This window comes from Gymnoscopelus microlampas, assembly GCF_963454915.1.
Source record: "Gymnoscopelus microlampas genome assembly, chromosome: 15".
Classification (NCBI taxonomy): Eukaryota; Metazoa; Chordata; class Actinopteri; order Myctophiformes; family Myctophidae; genus Gymnoscopelus; species Gymnoscopelus microlampas.
This window is the reverse complement of record NC_139952.1, coordinates 37768713-37790870: the sequence shown is the minus strand read 5'-3', so window position 1 is coordinate 37790870 and position 22158 is coordinate 37768713. Positions and strand designations below refer to the sequence as shown.

Sequence of the window (22158 nt, the reverse complement as noted above, 5' to 3'; positions counted from 1 at the left end):
GACCCATAGAGAGAGAGAGAGAGTTCTGACACTCGCGTTCACTTCATCGGGCCAGGTCTTCTACATAGCCGTCTATCTATTGGCGAGAAGTGACAAAGCCCTAAACCGGAGGTTTATGGAATGCACTGAAGTCTACAGCTCCTTGTAACTATTTCCAGTTTACATGAACCACGTGACCTAATACAAGGCTCTGGTCCCAGCTAAGGCCCAACACTAACACATTTAAAGAACATGATACAGTCAAGTGTTATGATGCTATTATATGAACGAGAGGGTATTAGACATTGGACATTAGAACATCTAATGCTGTTGTTTTGAGGGGGGGGGGGGGGGGGGGGGAGTCCTTTGGGCTTCTTGTGTGTCGGTGGACCCGGGGACCCGGGGTCCGGGGTGTCGGGTGTTTGGCCCCTCAGTTTATCCATAGGAGTTCGGTATTTCTTCAAGAAGCGATTCAAAAGTGATTATCCCGGGGTAGTAGCGCTACCAAAGCCCCCCCCCCCCAGAAGCATAAACATATTTTGTAGTTCATTTGCACTACTTTTCTATGTGGTAGCTCTCAGCTGTTTTAAATAAGTGTCGTTGTTAACCCACTTGTGGCATCAAAGCAGCAGGTGTCAATCACTGCGTGATTAAATAGGCCTGCTCTCTTTTTTTCCCCCCACAATTTTAGTCGTCATGCCAATTCATGCTTTCCGAATGGGGATAGTAAATGCCTTTTATCATCTGGGGAATGCCTTTTATCATCTGTGGATTGGGGAATAGACCTACCCTTCTTTCATTGCTGATTTACTGTTCCAGTCAGATTACATTACAGATTACAAGTCTATTCATGTTTTTATTTCCTGTAGGCTATACCACAGGTGTGTCAGGATAGGGATACTCTTAAGGCTAGGGCAAGCCTGCAGCACTTGCCCTAGTTTGTAACTGTATGTAAATTATTTTTTGTAAAAAATACAAAAAAAGGATAGGGATAATTATTTCAGTGCTTAACACACCTTAACAAGCAACCCTTTTTTCAACACTAAATAATGTTGCATAAGAGAAAAGTAGGCTTTAGTTTAAAGAAACACAGAGGGGGCCAATCACAGAGGGAACTAAAAAGGGGCACTCAGTGGAGCACAAATCTCCACCAGGAGGCATGTCAAATTTACAATTTAGGCATTTAGCCGACGCTCTTAATCCAGAGCGATTTACAGAAAGCAAGGTAAACACAAGGTAATACATCAAATGCATAGAGACAGTGTAGTGCCTCAGTAATCTAGGATCATGTAAACCAAAAACCTATCGATTATCAATTACAATAAACACAGCTACTGCTGTGAGCATGTGCCAGACCAGCAGCAGCCAATCAGATGCGCATTGTGCTGAATGAAAAATGGTTAAAAGGGATTGCATGAATTCACTCAGCTTCCACAAAATCACACGGAAATGAATATTAATACTTTAAAAGGATTTTCCCAAGGAACACAACAACACACCAGTCTATTCTTTTGCAAAAAAGGATGCATCAAACTACCAGGAAACTAAAGATTTCATACAAAGGTGTATGTACACGCATTGTAATACCATAGTTGTCTTTTCAGATGACACTGGTGTTTGGCATACTGTTTAAAGGACGCTGGCAACTGACAACCTGTAAGAGGACCTGCTGTAAGCAGTCTTTTTCCCACCTCTGTGCACTTACTTGTTTTACTCATTTACATTTTGATTACCAGACTTTTACTTGTAACAGAGTATTTCTACATTGCAGTATTGAAAATTTTACTTAAGTAAAAAAAAAATCAAGTACTTTTTCCACCACTGATTGTAGGCTATATAGCGTTTGCTATGTACGTGGTTAAGTATTCCACCTGTTAATGTTCTGACACCAAGGTTCATATGGGCCATTTCAACAGTCCATACTGTCTCGAGAACATAATCGATATCTCTGGCCCAACTGAACTGCTCTTTATATTTTGTCCTCCTACTCGGTACCGAAAAGGAGATGTTCTCCCTCTCAGCCCTCTCGGTACAGAACATGTGGTGTGCAAACAGAGAAAGCTCTGCGGGATTTGATCCAGCCAGGAAGAGCAGTGGTAATACGTGGTTACAAAAGAGAGCATTTGTACAATCAACATGCAATCCAACAACTTAATTTCTGGATTTTAATCACTTAAGCCCTAAATAGCAGGTCTACAGGGCTGTGAGCTTGTAGATGGTTTAAGTTTCACATCCTGTTTTATATCAATTCAGAGATATGAGAAAAGATAATGTACCTAGAGCTACATAAAATGACAATTCTAGGCTTTCCAATCCCACATACTGTAGGAACGACACGCTAGCTGCGAGCTGGATGTCTCGGCTTCAGTTCTGCAAATCTGTCATTGGTATGTTTGATTTGATGCAGCCAATATAATACAGAGAAACATTCAATATGACATTGTGTTCACATTTTCATTTTAATATTTTCTGCGAAAAATCAAGAACTCGACAAAATGAAGAAAAGAAAACATGCGCCCGGCCCAGCCCCACAATCTCGCCTTAATCAACACTCCCAATTTAAAAATGTCATCCTCATTTGGTTCCTCAAAGAAAACACAGAAAAGCCTCAACACCATCACACGGTAATGCCAATGTGATGAAATTTGAAACAAGTAAATTGTGTTACTTATTCCTCCATGACAAAATACAGGACAAAAAAAACGGGTTTGTCTGTGGTAAGGTCGTCGTAAGGTCATGGTAAAATATTTGGGAGGAGAAAAGATAGTTAACTTTCTTATCTTTTCTTTGTTGGCCCCAACAGGTGTATTCTTTCAGCTACTGGCAACCACTGTCGAAACACCACGGCGGCCTTGCTTCAAAGCCAACTGACCCAGATACATTTAGCCTAATCCCTTCTCCCTCAGTGGGCACTATAGTGCCCACTGAGGGAGAATTTTGGGACCCCCAGTTTGGGAACCACTGTAGGACAGTGGTTCCCAAACTGGGGGTCCCAAATGATTTTGGGGGGTCCCCAGATGATGTGCAACATTGTTTTCTCACTCAACAGCACACAAACCAACATACAGTATAAGTGTATACAGGGTATCTGCACATTTCTTCAAGTGACAATTTAAGGACTTTTAAGACTTTTTGAGTGGTGCCAACCACTCCTATATCTGACTTTGTCTGTGTGTCCGGGTGTATGTATGGCCAATAAACAAACATTGATGACAACATCAATACGGGGCTCATCAAAGGCACCACTCTCTTCACACAGGGTGTGATTTTTAAATACCAAATTAGCCAAATATTACATAAGAAAGAGGCAAACATTGTGAAAATAGCCGATCTACAACCTCACAACGCCTCGCAGTGTGAAGCGGTGTGAGCTTGTAGTTCGGCTATTTTCACAATATTTATCTGTGGAACCGAGTCAAACTAAATGTAATGCCTCAAGTCAACTCCTACAATTCCAAGTGCTTGTCAGGGTCCCTAGTTCAAATATGATTATTTTTTTGTGGGGGGGACCCCAGTTCAAATATGATTCTTTTGCGGGGTCACAGCCTGAAAAGTTTGGGAAACCTTCCACTAGGACAAGTCAGTTCAGATATAAAAGCATTGGGTTTGATAGCACGTGTTGCACAAGAGTACTTGTGTACCAGTCCCACGCCGCTGTAACGTTCGAGATCCATTTCAGAGTACTTGATGATAGCAGCTAGCGAGGAGGAGCAGGGAACGATCTAATCTGACAAAAAGCTTCAGGTCATTTAGCGACACAAGCAAAACAAGGGCATACATTCTCAAACATTAACTCAAACGGATTCCCACAACCATAAACTGTCTTAGCTCAACTCCTTTGCCAACGGAGGCGACAGATAATTCAAATTTGTCCTCCCCAGTGGTCATTGTAGTGTTAATTGCCACAGAAATGAGAGCCAATTTCACAGAAGGCTAAGTATTGTGAAATGCTCCTTTAACCACTAAAGCCTCACTTCAAAAATAGTGAAAATAGCCAATGTACAAACTCACACGTCACATTGTGAGCTTGTAGATCTGCCATTTTCGCTATTTTTGAAAACCCCCGACAAGGCAAAATGTCACTGGAGTACACAATTTGACAGAAAGAAAAAAACATGTAAAAGAAAAACAAATAAATTGGACATGACTTTACTGAGACAAACTGCCTTTGCACAAAACTGTTTGTTATCCATTGGGGTATTTTGGATTGGTGGAGTTTGCCACAAAAACAACAAAATAAGGAAGATTAGCATAAGTCCATTTATTATGCTTTTTTTTTGTTGACGACCAATACATCCCTATCTGAATCTGAATTGAGTAACCCTACTCTGGTATTGCAAAAGTAAAAAAGAAATAAACAAAAATAAAGTCTGGAATGATTCAAATGAAATAAATCAGAAGACCATTTTCAAGTTAACTGATGTCATTCTGCTAATCTTCTTATGTCTACAAATGTGCAGCAACAATGCATTAATCCAGTTTTTAAATACACATTTAAAATGTCATTTCCATATCAAATGGATTCTGTTTGGTGTTGATGCACTGATGGTGACTGGGGATATGGCTCAACTAGGCCATATCACTTTATAGCTGATGCTAAGATACAGATATCACAAAATTAAATGGGTCTACAATTACATCATGTAGTCTTTTCTGAAGACACTCACTTCCCAGCAACCTTCTTGTAAACCATGTGCATGTAAGTAAGCTGATACATTTTTCTCCCCCCAACCTTAACCCCAATTACAAGACTTTAGGCCTGATCATATTCCTCAACCACACGTGTGCTGAGACCGTTGTATAGTTTGTCAACCAAGGAGTCAGGATCCACAACTAATGTGATATAGTTGCAGGGTTGCAGACAATTAACAGTATTCATATAACAATATTTATTATATTGGACTTTGACTTCATGGTCACCACAAACACAGGATCTGAAACAACTATGTACAGCTTCAAACACCCAACACATGAAGCTGACCTTCTAAAATAAATGAGTGCCCTCTAGTGGACTGGTGTGAAAAGGTGGCAAAAGCAACTACAGCATAGACTTTTGACTCCACTTTCTTAGGTAAATCTTCCTCCATTTAAAGTTGATGACAATATGCCACACTGTCTCTCGACCAGGACATTTTTGGTCTCTTTACTGTCAACAATGTCTGAAACAGAAGCCATCAATAAATCAACACATTACAATACAATGTCAAATTACTTTTCACTGGAATGTCTATAAATACAACCGTACAATTCTGAGGTCGCAAGACTACCAAATATTATTGACGTCACCGACTGATATCCTCTGTCTTGATTGTGAAGCCATCCAACTGAGAGCAGACAAGCAAATCAGCTTCAGCATACAAGTTACGTTTTCCGAAAAATGCAGTGAAAGTGGCTAATATCTGTTGGGATGAACTAGACATTATGGCCGGTAGACGCCAGTCCCCCCACCCCACCCCCAAAAAAAGGCTGTCATGTGTTTATTCTTTTTTACATGTTGTCAGTTACCTTCTCAGCTTCACTCTTTGAATTCCCCCACAATGCTCTTCTCATTCAACAGGTAAAAATAAAACAAATCGTGAGCAGGAGTGCATAAAAGAGAACAAAATGGAAATGTTCTGGAGCTGTGCATCAGAAAGGATTGAATTGATAAAAGACAAAAGTATGTCCTCAAGAGCTATTTTAACATTTCTACACTCAATCCAATTTTTCCTCCCTTTTAACTTCCATTTCGTCTCTGTATGTGGGTCGATCTGTGTAAAGTATGTCGCTTTCTTTCTCTATCCATCTGTAATTATCTCTGTCTTTCTCTCCAACCATCTGTCGCTCATTCTCTCTCTCCCTGTCTACCCTCTCTCCTCCTGCCCCTCCCTAGCATCATCAGTTCCTCTCTCATTTTTTTCTGCCGCTTCTCACTCGTACTCGGCGATCAGCACCATCATGCCCACACCGAACAGCAGGGCCAGAATCTCCATCAGCGACTGGCCAAAACTGGAGCGGCCCGCCAGCAGCTCCGGAAGCACAGTCACCGTGGCGATATAGACAAAGCCGCCGGCCGTGAAGGGCAGGATCCAGGCGGTCGCCGCGGCACCCACGCCCTCAGCGAATAGGGAGCAGGCTGTGCCGGCCAGAGCCCCCAACGCGGTCAACAGCTGCAGACACATGGCCTGATGGGTAATGGATCAGAAGAGACAAACAAACAGTCAATCACATTATTATTGATTATCACAATATTTCAATTCAGAAAGAAAACAGGTATATCAAATAAAAAACAAACTATGAAAGAGTAAAATGAAACTTGACTTAAACTTTTTCATGAGGTGTGCAAGACACTGATGAAGGCTGAAAGACATTTGTCTTTGCTATTGCTTGTGCACCAATACATTATTGTAAAGGTGAGTGCAGACTACTCTCTATTAGTATGATTTTGAGTTTGACCCAGTACTATTCCTTTTATGCAATTATTTAACCAACAGTAGCTCTAAGAGAGTAGCCCAATTCATGTGAACAAAGAAACATTTTTATGAAGTATAATATACACAATACAACACACTTTTAGGATCATAAGATCCTGGCATTGTACTTATACAGAAGCAACAAAAAAGGCATGTCAGGCTGGGTCCGAAAAACCTGAAATCACATACGCCACTTTGGGAGCAGACATATTTAGGCACCCAGTTAGGAATAGACCAAGTCGGACCATCACGGCTTCTAATCCATGCCCTTTACTCTCTCCACTTTATTTCCAAATACAACCTCCTGACTAACAAATAACCGTTAAAAACACATTAAGCTAAACACCCATTTACTGTCCCTTCCATTATAAAATGTCAGCCAGTGTACCTTCTTCTTGGTGCATCCCGACTGCACCAGGATGGCAAAGTCTCCGATCTCGTGGGGAACCTCGTGCAGAAGGATAGTGAGGGTGGTGACAGCGCCCACCGCTGGACTCACGAGGAATGACGCGCCGATGGCCAGACCGTCCGTGAAGTTGTGTGTGAAGTCCGCAGCCAGGTTCAGGTAAGCAGACACCTTAATGTCTGGCACTGGAGAAACATGAACAAAGTTTAGTAACTACAAATCTGGATGAAAGTTGACATTTTGTTAATATACTGCATGTTCATTTTTGTTCACTTCAATTTGGAGTTGCAGTTTTGAGATCAGATGCAGACGTTTTAGTTTATTTGGGGCCAGCTGGCTGTTAATTCGGCATTATGACATGTTTACCTACATTATCGTAATTTAGTATTTCCAATAATGCATTAGGATGTGCAGAGGCTGTTCTGCACCTTTATAGAGATAGTTCACCCAAAAAAGTACTATTAGTCACCCCATGGAGACTTGAATTCATGGATATTTTTTGTTTTTTGTTGCATTCCTAAGCCAATAGATTGATAGCCTTGGAATCCCAGCCTTTTTTTTTGTTTCAAAAGAAAAAAGACTGGGCGAACGCTGCAGGAACGATGGTCTTAGGACCTTGTTAACTCCTAACCAACCAGAGTGCAGAGGGGCGTCGCTCTAAATTCGGTGACGTCAGCCTGCTCCGTGCACAGACCGGGGGGGGGGGGGGACATAGATTGGTGAAGCAATCGGAGGACGCGCACTGCTCCGGCCGCATGGTTTTGGATCCGCCCTTCGAGACCGAGAACGTTCTCTCAGTCTAATAAATTGATGACCAGCGGACCGGTAGGCAGCGGTTCCGGTAGGAGACACAAAGGAGACTCTTTGTTGCTTGTACCTGTTCTGAAATGTATTTAGTGATTTTGTCAGACTTTTTGAATCATGCCTGAGGAAGGTCCACACGACCAAAACGTTGCTTCACATTAAATAACCTCTCTTGAACGTGCAAGTGTCAGTGTGCGGGAATCTTTTATCTTTCATTACGTTCTTTTTCACTAGGAATATAGTTAATGAAACAAGATAAATCATTTGAATCAATGAGTCCTTTCTTTTCACCTGTGCTGCTCTTATCTTCTTTCTTTGGTGCCGTCTCCTCTTTGCTTTCTTTCACGTCTTTCTTCTCACCCTTCGCTTCCTCCTTTTCTTCTTCTGTGTCGCTGTCTTTGGCCTTGGGAGCAGCTGAGAACAGCCAGAATGGTGGTTTTGGTAACAGTAATACCATTGGAAAAAGACACAATATGGACATATGAGCGACGATATGATGAGCTCATACTGTAGGTTACACTGTAGTAAACATTCTTGTGCAGATGTTCATGAGCCCATACATCTTATACACTTGCATAAATAAGCAATAAATAATTATGCACATTTGCATATCTGCTCCATTATATCAGATAATGGGGAATATAAATAAAAATAGAAATCTACCAGTCCATTACTGCTACATTGACATTTTTTTCCCCCCTGCTGGCGCTGAGGACATTTGATAAATGCACAGTGCTACCAGCAGCGTACCATGTGAATGGGAGTGTCCGTGCCCGTGGCCACCCTTCATCAGGCGAACAAACTTCTCCACCGCCAGGAAAGCCACGATCCCACCCAGAACCCACAAGCCTACTGACATCATGTGGTCGTGGGCCGCACCTGGACAGACAGAGAAACAAAATTAAGACAGAGAGTACAGGGGGAAATCACTGGTGGCATTTCATCCCATCACACAGCATTTCTTCTTTGCCAGTGGTTCTCAATATTTATTATTTCAAGGACCCCCATAACTCAGTGTGTACCGAACCAAATGGACCTGTAAGGGTCCATTTGGAACCCTGGGGGTCCAATTTGAGAACCACTGTTCTATGCCATCAGATAATGATTCCATACCATGGGAGTGGCCGTGGTCATGTGACTCTTCACTGGCGTGTGAATGGCCGTGTTCTTCGCCTCCATGGTGAGAGTGGGGCGCTGTAAGGAGAAAATAGGAAGACATACAAAACACATTCATATATGATCATCTTCACTTAATGCAAGCTTGTGTCGTATGCCTGTCAATTTAAGGAGCTGAATGAAATGGGCATGCTTGAGTGCAGAGGTGCCATTACTGTGGGTGTGGGCACGTGTGCAGGAAGACAGGTGAAACATGCACTTGCACTTGTTTGCAAAGCCCTGTGTCGCTCATCTGAGCATGCAGTATTAGGTAACAACCAGGAAAACGATTAACGATTTCATTGTGCTTTTGGCATTGAACATTGGAACATATGAATACAAATTGTATTTCTGTTTGCCTTTAGGCTTCAGAATCAAACATTGCACAGGGCAGATATGACAATTAACTTAAATATACAAGGATATAATTACATACTACTTAAAAAAAAGGATTTAAAAATAAGTAGAAATAGCTGATCAGCTATTTCTGCTCTTTCTTACGTATTTGAAAATGTATGAACATTTTCCATCATGGTAACGATTATCTCACATACTTGCGATTAGACGATCATGTAATAATTGAAACAGGCCTACCCAGGGCGTGGGGGATCAGGTGAAGGAAGGCGTCTCCCAGCAGGCCGCCGGACGCGAAGCTCAGCAGCACCTTGAGGAGGTTCTGGTGCTGGTCGGAGTTGGACTGCACCGGGATGAGGAAGAGGATGAGGAAGGGAGCGGCGCTGATCAGCAGGGTGGCCCCTATAGCCTATAGAGAAACACAACCGCAATGATGTCAATTAATAATTCCATGGTGGGTTTTAGACAGGCTATATTGTAGCATACATCCGATCTACAAGCTTATAGATCTGCTATTTAAAGAAAACTTGAAATGGGACATTCTGCATAATGACTACTTTTACTTTTGGTACTTTAAGTACATTTTGATGCCAATACTTTTCTACTGATTTAGAAAGCATTTGCAGAATCGGTCCTCAGGTCTTAATGGGCTAAACTAATCAATAACACTAAAGCCTCTTTCAACGTGATCACACACCTGCATCCAGAGCTCCAGCAGGTCTCTCTTCTCTCCCTCCGCCTCCCTCTTCACTCTCTCCTCTCCATGTAAGTGCACGTGGTCATCCTCTTCCTTGTGCACGCGGACAACGTCGTCATGATCATGAGCATGTCCGTGATCGTGAGCGTGCCCGTGGTCATGAGCGTGCCCGTGGTCATGGGCGTGCCCGTGGTCGTGAGCGTGCCCGTGGCCATCCTCTTCCTCTGGCTCCAGGTTGGCCTGGGCACTCCACTTGCTGGCCCCGTGGTGCATCTTCACCTGAGGCCCGTGCCCATGGCAACCGCCTTCTCCGTGGGAGTGGCCGTGGTGATCGTGGGCGTGGCCGTGGCCCCCGTGGGAGTGGCTGTGTGCGACTGTCGGCTGTGTTGCTTGCAGCAGCAACAGTGCGGATGTGAACAGTGTTAGTGTGAGCAGACGTACACGGGCCATGGTTAACCCACCTGTAACGAACAGAACAACAAAAGTTAAGTAAACCGTTAAGAAGCAGAAGTTGACACACAGAGTCACAGACTCACTGTGTGACTGATGATGCAATGCAATGACCCCCCCCATCCCCCGTCATTGGCCTTGAGATGTTTTTATGCCACTTTTGGTTTACTGCCTCATGTGGCCAAGTCTGTTTCTCGTCTTTGTCTCAAAGTAAAGTAATAGTTCTCGACGTATCTCATCACTTTAATCTAATCACTCTAATCTGTTTACAAAAAGGGACTTCTCTGGAAAAGCACCTGTTTTTAAGCAGATTAGAGTCAAATGGAAAATGTCCATTCAGTTGGAAATGTTGTGTTGTTGTACAGAAAGGGTCATGCATTGCAGCAAACTCGCCTTATTCTGAACAGATGTGTGCTGAACTTATGATTTGACAGTTCTGGTTTAATATGTTGAACATACATCCAGCATGATCTACAGAATTATGTTCTAACTTGGAGTAGCACTTGCCCTAACCATGACAACCTTGCAATCTTATGCTAAGGCTGAAATGACCTGGCATCCTATAGTGTGTATAGTTTCAATGCACAGATTATTATATTCGACTGTTTAGACTGATGATAGGTTCTTGGTTTAGGCTACTTATGATCCTAGATTACGATTTCTATGCATTTGATGCATTACCTCGTGTTTTCCTTGTTTTTACTGTAAATCGCTCCAGGAATGTCACCAGTAAAGCCCGTATTTCTCCAAACATGTACAAATGCAAAATATAAGGTGCTTACCCTCTTGCCCCGAATGTTAACTAGGTGTCCGGAGTATTTATGCAATGTATTAGTCCATATCTTTCAATAAATAAGTGTTTTAATCCCGTCTGTGGCCGATTCTGTCGGAAACTCCCAGTGGGCGGCAGTGACGGGGCGCATCCGGTGAAATCCGGAATTACACTCAATGTAAACAGGAAGTAAACGAGGGGGGGATGGCGTTCGGCCACAGACGGGATTAAAACACTTCTTTATTGAACAATATGGACTAATACATTGCACAGATACTCCGGACACCTAGTTAACATTTGGGGCAAGCGGGTAAGCACCTTATATTTTGCATTTGTACATGTTTAGAGAAATACGGGCTTTACTGGTGACATTCCAGGGCAATCTGTGGGGGTGGTCGCTAAGACTCTCGTAGATACGAAAGGAAAAGTCAGACAACGATAATATACATCTACGATAGTTTTGATCTAAGGCTACAACGCAAAGTCTGATCGCAAACAAAACAAAACAGAAAGTCCCACTCAAGCAAGTTGTTCTATCAAAGCTGCTAGCATGCTAGCCTAGTGGCTAACCAACTTGCTACCATGTTATTGCTCCAGCATCACTCCTTATGCTCCACTTCTTACCTGACTGACTGCTCCTAGTGACCGTTGAATAAACTGTTTATTATAACTGTGTATTAACTGTTTATTATCTAAAGGTTAAAGTGTTGGTCCACGACAGTGTTGTTGTTGTTGAGTCAGGATGAAGTCTGTTTCATTCACACAGACGTGGCATTAAGTCAACTGGTCTAAATCTCGCGGGACCTCGAGACGTAGCCCAATAACACAATAACACATCCATCTAAACATCGCGAGAAGGGTCCGTTTAGTTTTGTCTCATCATCCCAACAATGAATGAATGAATAGCATCATCTTTTGAACCCGGACAAGGAGCATCCTGGTGTAAAGTAACTAAGTATATTTACTCAAGTACTTTACTTAAATACCATTTTGAGGTAATTTGAGGCCAATTTTTACTTCACTGGAGTATTTCCAACTTTCAATACTTCTACTCCTACTGCTACATCTTAGAGACAAATATTGTACTTTTACTCCACTACAATTATTTGAAAATGTTAGTTTGTAGATTTACAAAACACACATTAACCACTTATTCAGCCCTTATATACTTTGGATATTTGGAAATAGCCGATCTACAAGCTCACAGCGCGTTGCGTTGATTTGTAGATCTGCTATTTTCAAAAGATTCTTATACATTTTAGACATTATGATAACTTGTGAAAAGGGACATTCTGAGTACTTTTACTTTTGGTAGCCTACTTCACGTACATTTTGATGCCAATACTTTTGTACTTTTACTGAAGTACATTTTTAATTCCTGACTTTTACTTGTAACAGAGTATTTATACAATGCAGTATTGATACTTTTACTTAAGTAAGAACTGTGAGTACTTTTTCCACCAGTGGGGGGACAGGACAGATGCCAGACCACTGCCAGCCAGCCACCCCCCCCCCTTAACAAACCTGATGTAATCTTTATTTAAATGCACAGTCTATGTAAAATGTCATGGGTAAGTGATATTTTTTAGTAAAAACAAAAAGTGTTTTTGTTAAAAGGTTAAAAGCTCTATATTGTGATAGTAATCATTGCTAGTGTTTGTTCAGTAACATCTCTCCACCTCTTTAATAAACAGAAAATACATTTTCAGGTACTCATGACAGAGTACCCATCTATCTGTCAGCTTCATTATTATAGTGTTCCAGTTCCAATTGTGTTTGCTCATTTTTTGTGTCATCATCACCTCCAATTTCACTTGTTTAATCTGTAACTTATCTGAGTTCTCTATCCTGATTGTATAACATTGGTATCCTGACCTGAAAATGCATTTTCTCTTTAACAAAGAGCTGGAGAGACAGGGAGACGGCCCCTATTACTGAACAAACGTGAGCAATTATTACTAGAATTCAGAATATAGAGCTATTTAACACTTATTTTAACCAAAGAAAATCACTTACTCTACCTTTAAATAAATAAAATAAAATAAAATACAGCATCATCCCAGCCACCATCACAGGATATTATAAGTAGCTAATAAGAATTATGAATAAGACAATCACTGCCTCCCTGTGTGCTGTTTTCTTTACTTTTATTCTCATGATGCAGTTCTTGTGTTGTTTCTTATACCCTGCCTAGACTAGAGCAATGCAACAAACAGAAACTGTAATGTCATTCAAAATCATTGTCATATATCTCATTACTTATTCCATGATCATTTGATGACAGTGAGTGAGACGTTTTGAACAACCATGCTGCCTGAATCTGATTGTGTTAGTTTTCTTTTAGGGTGCGTTTGAAAATACAGCACTGAGCGCACTGGCCAATACAAACTAATAGGCGAGTGTGCTCCGGTGCGTAATATCCGAACGCACCCATAGTGTACCTTTTTCTTTCTTCTTTTCTTTTTTCAAACGTTCCACAGCCACATTATTACGTAAGCAATCAATGCACTGTGTTTCCTTTAAAACATACATAGCTACACGAGCCTTCTGTGACTATTTGGACATTTTGTTTTGAGTGTGTAATTCACTAAGTTTCCACTGGAGGGTGACATGACCCTGAATCTGAACACTGACGTGAGAATGATCACAGACTGGACGGACAGGACAGTAGCATGTTGTTGTCACTGCTCAGCAATCAGCATTGGTGTAAAAAATAACTAAATACATTTACTCAAGTACTGTACTTCAATAAAATGTTAAGGTATTTTTACTTTACTGGAGTATTTCCAATTTTCAGTAGCCTACTTTTTTTTACTTCTACTTCTACTCTACTACATCTCAGAGGCAAATATTGTACTATTTACTCCACTAAAATGATTTGAAAACTTTAGTTACTAGTTACTTTGTGTACCCCTGTTTGTGTGTGCGTGGGTGTGTGTGTGTGTGTGTGTGTGTGTGTGTGCGCGTGCGTGCATGTGTGTGCGTGTATAGGGTATATAACTAAAACTAAACTCATTTTTTTCAGTTTAGAAAACAGAGATTTTTTCAGAAAACATAAGTTGTCATAAATTAAATATAAAATAGCAAGCAATAGGTAGACAAAGCAGAGGACCCTTTCAAAATGAATACTATATGATTGATGGTGTCACCAAATCTCCTGCCAAAGACAACACACAGTTATTTTGATTGTCCTTTGCCTTTTTTATTCATATATCATTGTTCAAAGAGAAAAAAAGAACAAACCTTGACAACAGACAGTCTTGCATCAAACTGGGCAAGAGGCAGCCTGATATGCTGTTGATGTGATTGGATAAATCAGAAGGATGCAACATAGCCTGCACCATCTGACATCACATCATTCCTTACATTCCTGCCAGAACTTCATCTGAGCCTTGAATTCACCACATGAAGGGGAAGAAACCGTAGAATGATTAGTTTCAGGTGTAAAACTACAGAAGGGTAAAAACATGGTAGGAGCGGAAATAACTTTACGTCATCACGTGACCGGAACTACCAGCGCCGTGCATTTCAAATGATTCCCCTAGTTTAAAACGTGTTCAGTTTGGTATAATCATTTCCTTTCTTTTGGTATAATAATCGTTTGGTATGTCCATCTTTTTTCTCATTATGTTGGGAACAAAAACAATGCGACGCCTACCGGAACCAACTACCGGAACCACGATAACTTACACAAAAAAAAACTAAACCGGATCACGCGGCTCAGTTTAAAATGAATACCAGGCTTTCCTCCACGGTGGAAAGTCTGGTGACGCGAGGTTACATTCGGGGTAGCCTCGATCTCTAGGCTTTTATTGTTTAGTTTTTCTAAAAAATAAAAGCCTGGAGGAGCGTGTCAGTGTACCCGGTATAGGAAGTGTTTCATTTCCCCAACCAACCAGAGTGCAGTGGGCGTCACTCGTAATGTTGTGTTAACGGGGCGGGGGTTGACGGACAGATCGGTGAACCAATGGGATCAGGCGCAATCTCTCCGCGCCTCTATACACCCGCCCCTCTATACACGAAAACAGGAGCGATAGTGCAGCCTACATTCGGGGTGATCTCTCTTGGTCGGTTGAAGCGTTGCCTATCAAAGATTCCCTAGCCTGGAAACCAGACAAATCTGCCACAGCTAAATTAGACCTGGGCAGATTGGTCAGGCACTCCTCGGTTTGAATTAACATTTCACTCACCCAGAGTTGTGGGTGACCAATCAGAGCCCACTATTCAAAGTGGGAATTCTTTTTACTGTGAAGTTTGAATCTGTTTGTAACCGCCCCTTGGAAATGAATCTTCCACACCGAAGTTCCAGACTAATATCTACACAGTGATATAGTCTGGCCATGCCAGGCTAATTAAAGATTCACAGCACTGACCAGTTTTCTGATAGTCTTAACATAATGATGTGACAAGACAACAATGACGGTTGGATGAAGTTTCATTGCAAAATGCGATGGTTGCTGTGGCTTCTTTGCTACTCTAGAGTATTCTAATTGAACATGCATCAAAAGAAACAGGGTATAATAATCATGTTTATACATGGGATAAACCTTCACCTTCACCAAGACGAAAATAGAAAAACACCAAATTATGGACTATTATATGATGTTAACATCAGAGCATTAGGAAATCAGAGCAGATTCTCACAACATATTTATGAACGTGTTGAAATATTATATTTGTATGGTACCACACACTTGTGTTGCCATTGGTAGGTAGGTGTAAATTAAACTTTAACTTTGAACATCATGGAATGATTTGTCTGAATGTTTCCTAGTGGTTAAGGCGCGTACCAAATAGGCTCGGATGTCTGACAGCGAGTGCTAGGTTCCGGGCGGACCTTTGCTATATGTCTGACTCTCTCTGCCTGTTTCCTTTAATTCTTCACTGTGTGGACTATCAATAAAGACAGAACAAGCCCAAAAGACATCTAAATAATGCAGAAGGCTATACAGTCTTGAAGATAGTGCCAAGCAACAACCAATGAGAGCCGAATCAGTACCTGGCCCTGAAACATTATGTATCCTTATTATGTATCCTTATTATCTATGCTATTCCTGAAATGTAACAATAATGCCTATTGTATTGAGCTGGAAGAAAAGTTTATTGAATTGCGGCAGGAACAGCGTGTGCCTGATGATGTTTCAAGCAAGACCTGCATTTTCTACAATACCAGTGATTAGCAGCCGAACCAGGCAGCTGCACAGGCACAGCTGCACCAAGGTGAATGGGTTTAGCAGCTAGCTCGCTACAGAATAACCACATTAACCCTGGTGTCAACTATTTTGTCCTAAATTTCATTTGACTTTTTACATTTAAAAAAGAAATGGCCAAAATAGCAGATCGACAAGCTTTGGCAATACATCACATCGTGACACGTTGTGAGCTTCACTTTTTGTTGTACGAAGAAGTATATATATAGTACTATAGGGCTGACATAGCACAGAAAGTGCTAACAACTAAAACCCGGAGTCCCTCAGGGCTCTATACTAGTGTATTTTCTGTTATTTTGGGTAAAGGTTTTGCTGAAAATAGTGTTGCGTTGCGACGCATTGTGAGCTTGTCGATCTGATATTTTCTGTGAACGCTTTCCCCACAATACGGATGCCTCTTGTCAAACGGACTTGTTACAACTGTGCTCTGACCGTTCTTTTCCGTCTACACCAAACCTCTTTGCCAAAAATAGCCGATCTACTAGCTCACAATGCATTGCAATGCAATGTGTGTGTGTGTGTGTGTGTGTGTGTGTGTGTGTGTGTGTGTGTGTGTGTGTGTGTGTGTTTATCCAATCAGAAGATAGAACTTCCCAAATATCATTTAGTGTTCATGTTCCAAGTTTGTGTGCTCATTTATTTTCGTTTCATCACTTCTAATTTCACTTGTTTATTGTGTATCTTGCCAGAGAGACAGGGTGACCCTGTTACTGAACAAAATTACTACTATCAGAATATATAGCTAACTTATTTGAAGGGAAAAACTAAATCCCTTACACCACCTTTCATTTAACATGATTGTAATGTGTAGGGTAGAAGGTCGACTATTAGTGGTTAGACAAGCTGATGTGTAACCAAGAGGCCAACAGCTTAAATGTCCTCAAGCAAGACTACGAACCCCTAGCCCAGGGGTCTTCACCCCTAGGGGGTCCTCAGAGTTACTACAGGGGGGCCACAAAATCTTTGTGTGATAGGATATATATTTTTTACATTAATCACTTGAACCCTAGCATCCCTGTTCTGAGGCAAACTTAAGCCAAAAATAGCCGATCTACAAGCTCACAGCGCGAGGCGTTGTGAGCTTGTAGATCGGCTATTTTCAGTAAGGAGGTTTGGTGCTGAGGGAAAAAAGAAGTACTGAGTATTGAGGGTTTAAGTGGTTAAATGTCTGAAAATACACATTAACATCAATCCAACATATTGGACAATAGAAAAAGATAGTGTGTAAAATAAACAAAAACATTCATTTACACAACACTGATGACAGTCCTGTCAAACAAGTTTATGAAGCTATCTATGAAATTTATGAAAAGGTTTAATCTACAACACAATTTTATACAATATGTACTGTAGTGGGGGTCCCTGCTTCATCTCTCTCTCAGCTATAAAGGGTCCTTGGCCTGAAAAACGTTGAAGACCCCCGCCCTACCCGCTATAAGTCAACGAACAGCAGCACTGTGGACAGGATTTAGTGGCAGCTAAATAGAATCTAAAACGTTCCTACATTTCCTTCTTTGATAAACAAATTGCCCGCGTGCAGCGCTGGTGGTGATGATGGTGGGCTGGGGGGTGGGCCAGGGTGGACCGGGGGGTGGGGGTGGGTTGCAGATGTCAGACGCTCACACCCACCCAGACAGACAGACAGACAGACAGACCAAAATCCGAATCAATCAATATCCCTGTCATCGACTAAAGTCTACTTCAAGTTCACACGTTCTCAGGGGCGTCTGCAGGGGCTGCTGCTCATTTTGTCCGGGCGACTCCGCTGACCCCCAGGCCACTGGCAGGGATTGTCCTCATGCAAATCAGCGAGGGAAGTGGGGGGGACCCCAATTCAACGACACACAATTCGATTAGACAACTGCATATTGAGCATCTGCCTCCCCGAAAATCTGCCAATACTAACCCCTCCCCCCCCACCCCCCAGCCCCCACACCTCCTCTCCTCCACCCGCCACCCTTGCTCCCACATTCTCTCGGGCCCCCCTCTCTCCATTGGGGTCACCCCCACCCTGCCGCACGACCCTAGAGGGGACCCTCTGTCCCCGTCCCCGCCACCCTCTCCCGTCTACGCCATCCCCTCCTGACCTTGTCAGGCCGCGGGTACAATACCTGACCCCGCCCCAGAGACGGGACGATTGGAGTTCAAGGTAAATGGGCTAAAATGTCTCCCTTTTTTTCTCTCTGTCCACCCCGTTCGTCTGCGGGCTTGGCCCCGGACCCCGGCCCCCGACCCCTGTCCAGCAGGCCCCTTGTCTGATAATCATATGCACCGCTCTTTTTTTTTCTTTTCGATCTCCATACTTTCTCACACAATTTTGTTTTGGGGGGAGGGGGGGGGGATTATTTTGGAAGAAACACGACTTTGCCTTGAAAACGTAAGCTTTTCTTTCTCTCCCAATTTCCATTTTAATCAATGCCGACCGGTGGCCCTTGTTCAGCAATATCCCTCTCTCTCTCTCTCTCTCTCTCTGTCTCTGACATTTTCCCTCCTTTTTTGCCTTTATTGATTCATCATATTCTCTTTTCAGCGGTGGGAAGAGATGGGGGGGCGTGTCAAGAAGTTTAAAGCAACATGTGTTAGCGAGCCCTACCGCACACAATGCACGGTTTAGATGTGAGAAAACACAGGCCCTAAAACACACACACTTCATTAGCAATAACTGACCAAATGTAGGCCCCCACATACTGTAGATTAAACATGGTGGTGTATCTACATCGTAAACCAAATCATTCAAACTCCTTTTCATCTTTTCAAAACCTCACTGTCTTGCATTTTCGACATGAATAGTTATACGGTTATAATGGGCAGCTCCCACACTGTGTAAAATCCTGGGTGTTCTTCTTAACTCTGAGAGTGTACAAATGGAACCAAATGTAGCTACCCTTGTTGGTCCATTTGATTCCATTTGTACACATTCGCAGTTAAATGAACACTCAGGATTTTACTGTGCAGGTGTGAATGTGTGTGTAATAAGTGTATGAATGTGATGCAGGACATAGCAGAAACATACTGTGGCATGCATTCTATGAAAACCCTCCATGGTTTAATAAAGTTTAAAGACTAATAACAGATTTTCTATTCATGTAATAAATACATACCGGTGCGTAAGTTGATCTTCAGTCAACTGAACCAGGGCATGAAACGTATAGTGTGTACGTATAGGGTATATAACTAAACTAAACAATTTTTTTTCAGAAAACAGATATTTTGTCAGAAAACATAAGTTAAGTTGTGTGTGTGCGAGTGTACATGTGAGTGTGTTTGTAGTCGCATGTGTGTGTGTGTGTGTGTGCGTGCGTGCGTGCGTGCGTGCGTGCGTGCGTGCGTGCGTGTGTGCACATGCGTCTGTCAGTGTGTGTGTGTGTGTGTGTTACCGATCACTTTGAACTCCATCCCTGGGATTCTTGGCAGGAAGTGAGTGGCAGCGTTTCTCGCTCGTAAAACTGCTCCTTGGTGGCTCTCTCCCAGAGTGCAACAGGAGGGGAGGAGGACTGACGGCCGAGCAGAAAGGAGGTCTCTGTGTCACCTCACCATGGCCTGGCAGGGGAAGACATTGCAGGGAATGTCAATAACCTGTGCGTGAAAGAAGCACTGCAATGCAGAATGCCTGCAACACTCCAGATTAAACAACAGTCTCAAGGTGCACTGCTCAACAACGTCACGAAACTGAGAAAACACCCAGCACGCAGTAAATGTCCTTTTCACATTTTATTTTACCTCTCCATGGACAGAGCAACGGAGGCGTTTCAACCTGACAGGTCTTCCTCAGCGTTGTCACAACACAGCGACACTGAGCGACACTGGCATACGACAGTGTATAAATACCACCGCACATACTGTAGGTTACAGGCTTGCTTGCAATGTCAGGGGTTCAAATGTAGCCCATCAGCTGTGTTGTGTGACATCCCTGACCCTGATTGTGACCCTGATTGTGATGTCTATAAAACAATACCTGAATATTTGACCACATAAATGAACCCTAGCATCCTTTTTTTCGGGAGGGAGAGGGTGTAAGAAATGTGACAGAGCAGCCTCTTACAGACTAAATTTCTCTCTGTTCAGCAGTATACATGCATATTGAAATGTTTTGTTATGCTTGTAACATGTATTCCCAGTCACACAGAAGGCGCACATTCTGTTGTGACTGGAATCTCTTTAATATCTTTTTTGTTTATCTGTACAGGAAGGTGCTGTTATGGGGAAGTGGCCTGTTGAAGCCTAGCTGTGTAGCTGGGGGATTGGTGCCTGAAGATCTGATGGAGGTATGCCTGTTAATCCTGATTGATTAGAACATGGGGAACATCTTGGGTGGATTATTGTACTGTGGTTGGTTGATTAGAAATTGAAGGGTGGAGTCTGCAGATTATATATAATGGAAACTGCTCACTTGTAGTGTAGGCTGCTATGGTGAAAGGTTGACACTTTGCCCCCCCATTAATATGTATTGGTTGATTTTTGAATTCTGCAAGTCTGCCTCCTGTTCCGTTTTTGAAACGTTCAGGTTTTTTACTGACTTTGTGCCGATCTACACTCATCTACATTTATAATAGGTGAACATTAGTTAAAAGATATCCAATCTATAAGCTCACAAACGGTTGAGTTGCGACACGTTGTGAGCTTGTAGAAAGTTTTTTTTTGCTGTGTGTACAGACTGCTCTCAAACCACAGAACTACCTGCATTACACTGGAGTGGGGGGAAAAAAGAAAATAAATCCTATATTTCAGACAATTCCTCTATTTAAATTCAGGGTTTTGCTCTGGAGTGAAAGCCAGAACTGCAGACTCACTCCCAATTCTTCTGCCATAATTTGAAGACTCACCTCTTCAGACTCCACCTTAACCCCCCAGCATTTTACTCTTGATGCTAGCAACTGACCATGATATGCAGGCATATCTTGGGCACTCGTTCTCATGTCTTCATTTAGATAGCATGTTATTTAGACGGATGCTAGGTTCATTGATTACCTGGTGTCTTGTAGTTTTAATGTACACAATGTTATTTAGATAGCATGTTGTTTAGACAGATGATACGATCATTATTTATCTGGTGATTAATTCATTTGTAAGTTGCTCTGGATAAGAGCATCTGCTAAATGCCTACATTTTAAATTGTGAAAGTGAACATAAAAAAAGAACACGTTCCGATTGTCCCGATGTTTCACTTGACTAATACTAATACGGATTCTGGAAGTTATCTGCAGTATATATGAATGCAAGATAGACAGAGAAACATCAACCGTGTGAAGGAGGAGACTTCTAAAACGGCCATATACCACTGCAATACACCCACTCCAATCCGAGGACAAAGCAGATGAATTTAAAACCGATTGAGTCGTCAAATTTCGTCTCTGTTAATTGTATCTGTTGTGGAACCGGTGAGCTCAGCATTCTCCCATCAGGGTATATTTGTAGCTACAACACAATGTTAAAAAGCCTTTGTCCCTCATCCTATTGCTGCGTGCAGGCGTCTCAGGGCCAGGACACAAAAGGTGTCAAACGGAGCATTGGACTTGGCCTGCCATGTTCTCCTGAGGCAGTGCCTAATCCTATTACTGTGGAGGAGAGTAGGAATACTGGCCTCCCTTCATCTCTGCATCACTAAAGGCTATGGGGCCCTCTGTGTGGTGTGCATGTGTGTGTGTGTGTGTGTGTGTGTGTGTGTGTGTGTGTGTGTGTGTGTGTGTGTGTGTGTGTGTGTGTGTGTGTGTGTGTGTGTGTGTGTGTGTGTGTGTGTGTTTGCTCACTTTCTTTACTCTGTGTGAGTATAAGTGTGCATGTGTGCGAACGTCTGTGCGCCCGGTGCGTAATTGCATTGTAAGCTATTCCTTATCCATGTTGTCATAACGTGTTATCCACTGATGCGGTTCAGGGTTTGG

At 42.3% G+C, this 22158-nt stretch overlaps 1 protein-coding gene across 1 annotated transcript; it reads right to left on the bottom strand.

Annotated features, from left to right (window-relative positions):
* Window positions 1-4853: 4853 nt before the first annotated feature.
* On the bottom strand, window positions 4854-11842 carry slc39a7 (solute carrier family 39 member 7). Its single transcript, XM_084081155.1, has 8 exons — window positions 11694-11842; window positions 9848-10308; window positions 9391-9559; window positions 8755-8835; window positions 8392-8520; window positions 7933-8055; window positions 6820-7022; window positions 4854-6143 (listed from the first exon to the last, which is right to left on the bottom strand). Exons 2-8 carry the CDS (start codon window positions 10295-10297, stop codon window positions 5889-5891), a joined length of 1410 nt encoding a protein of 469 aa, XP_083937281.1. The 5' UTR covers window positions 10298-10308; window positions 11694-11842; the 3' UTR covers window positions 4854-5888.
* Between the last annotated feature and the right edge of the window lie 10316 nt (window positions 11843-22158).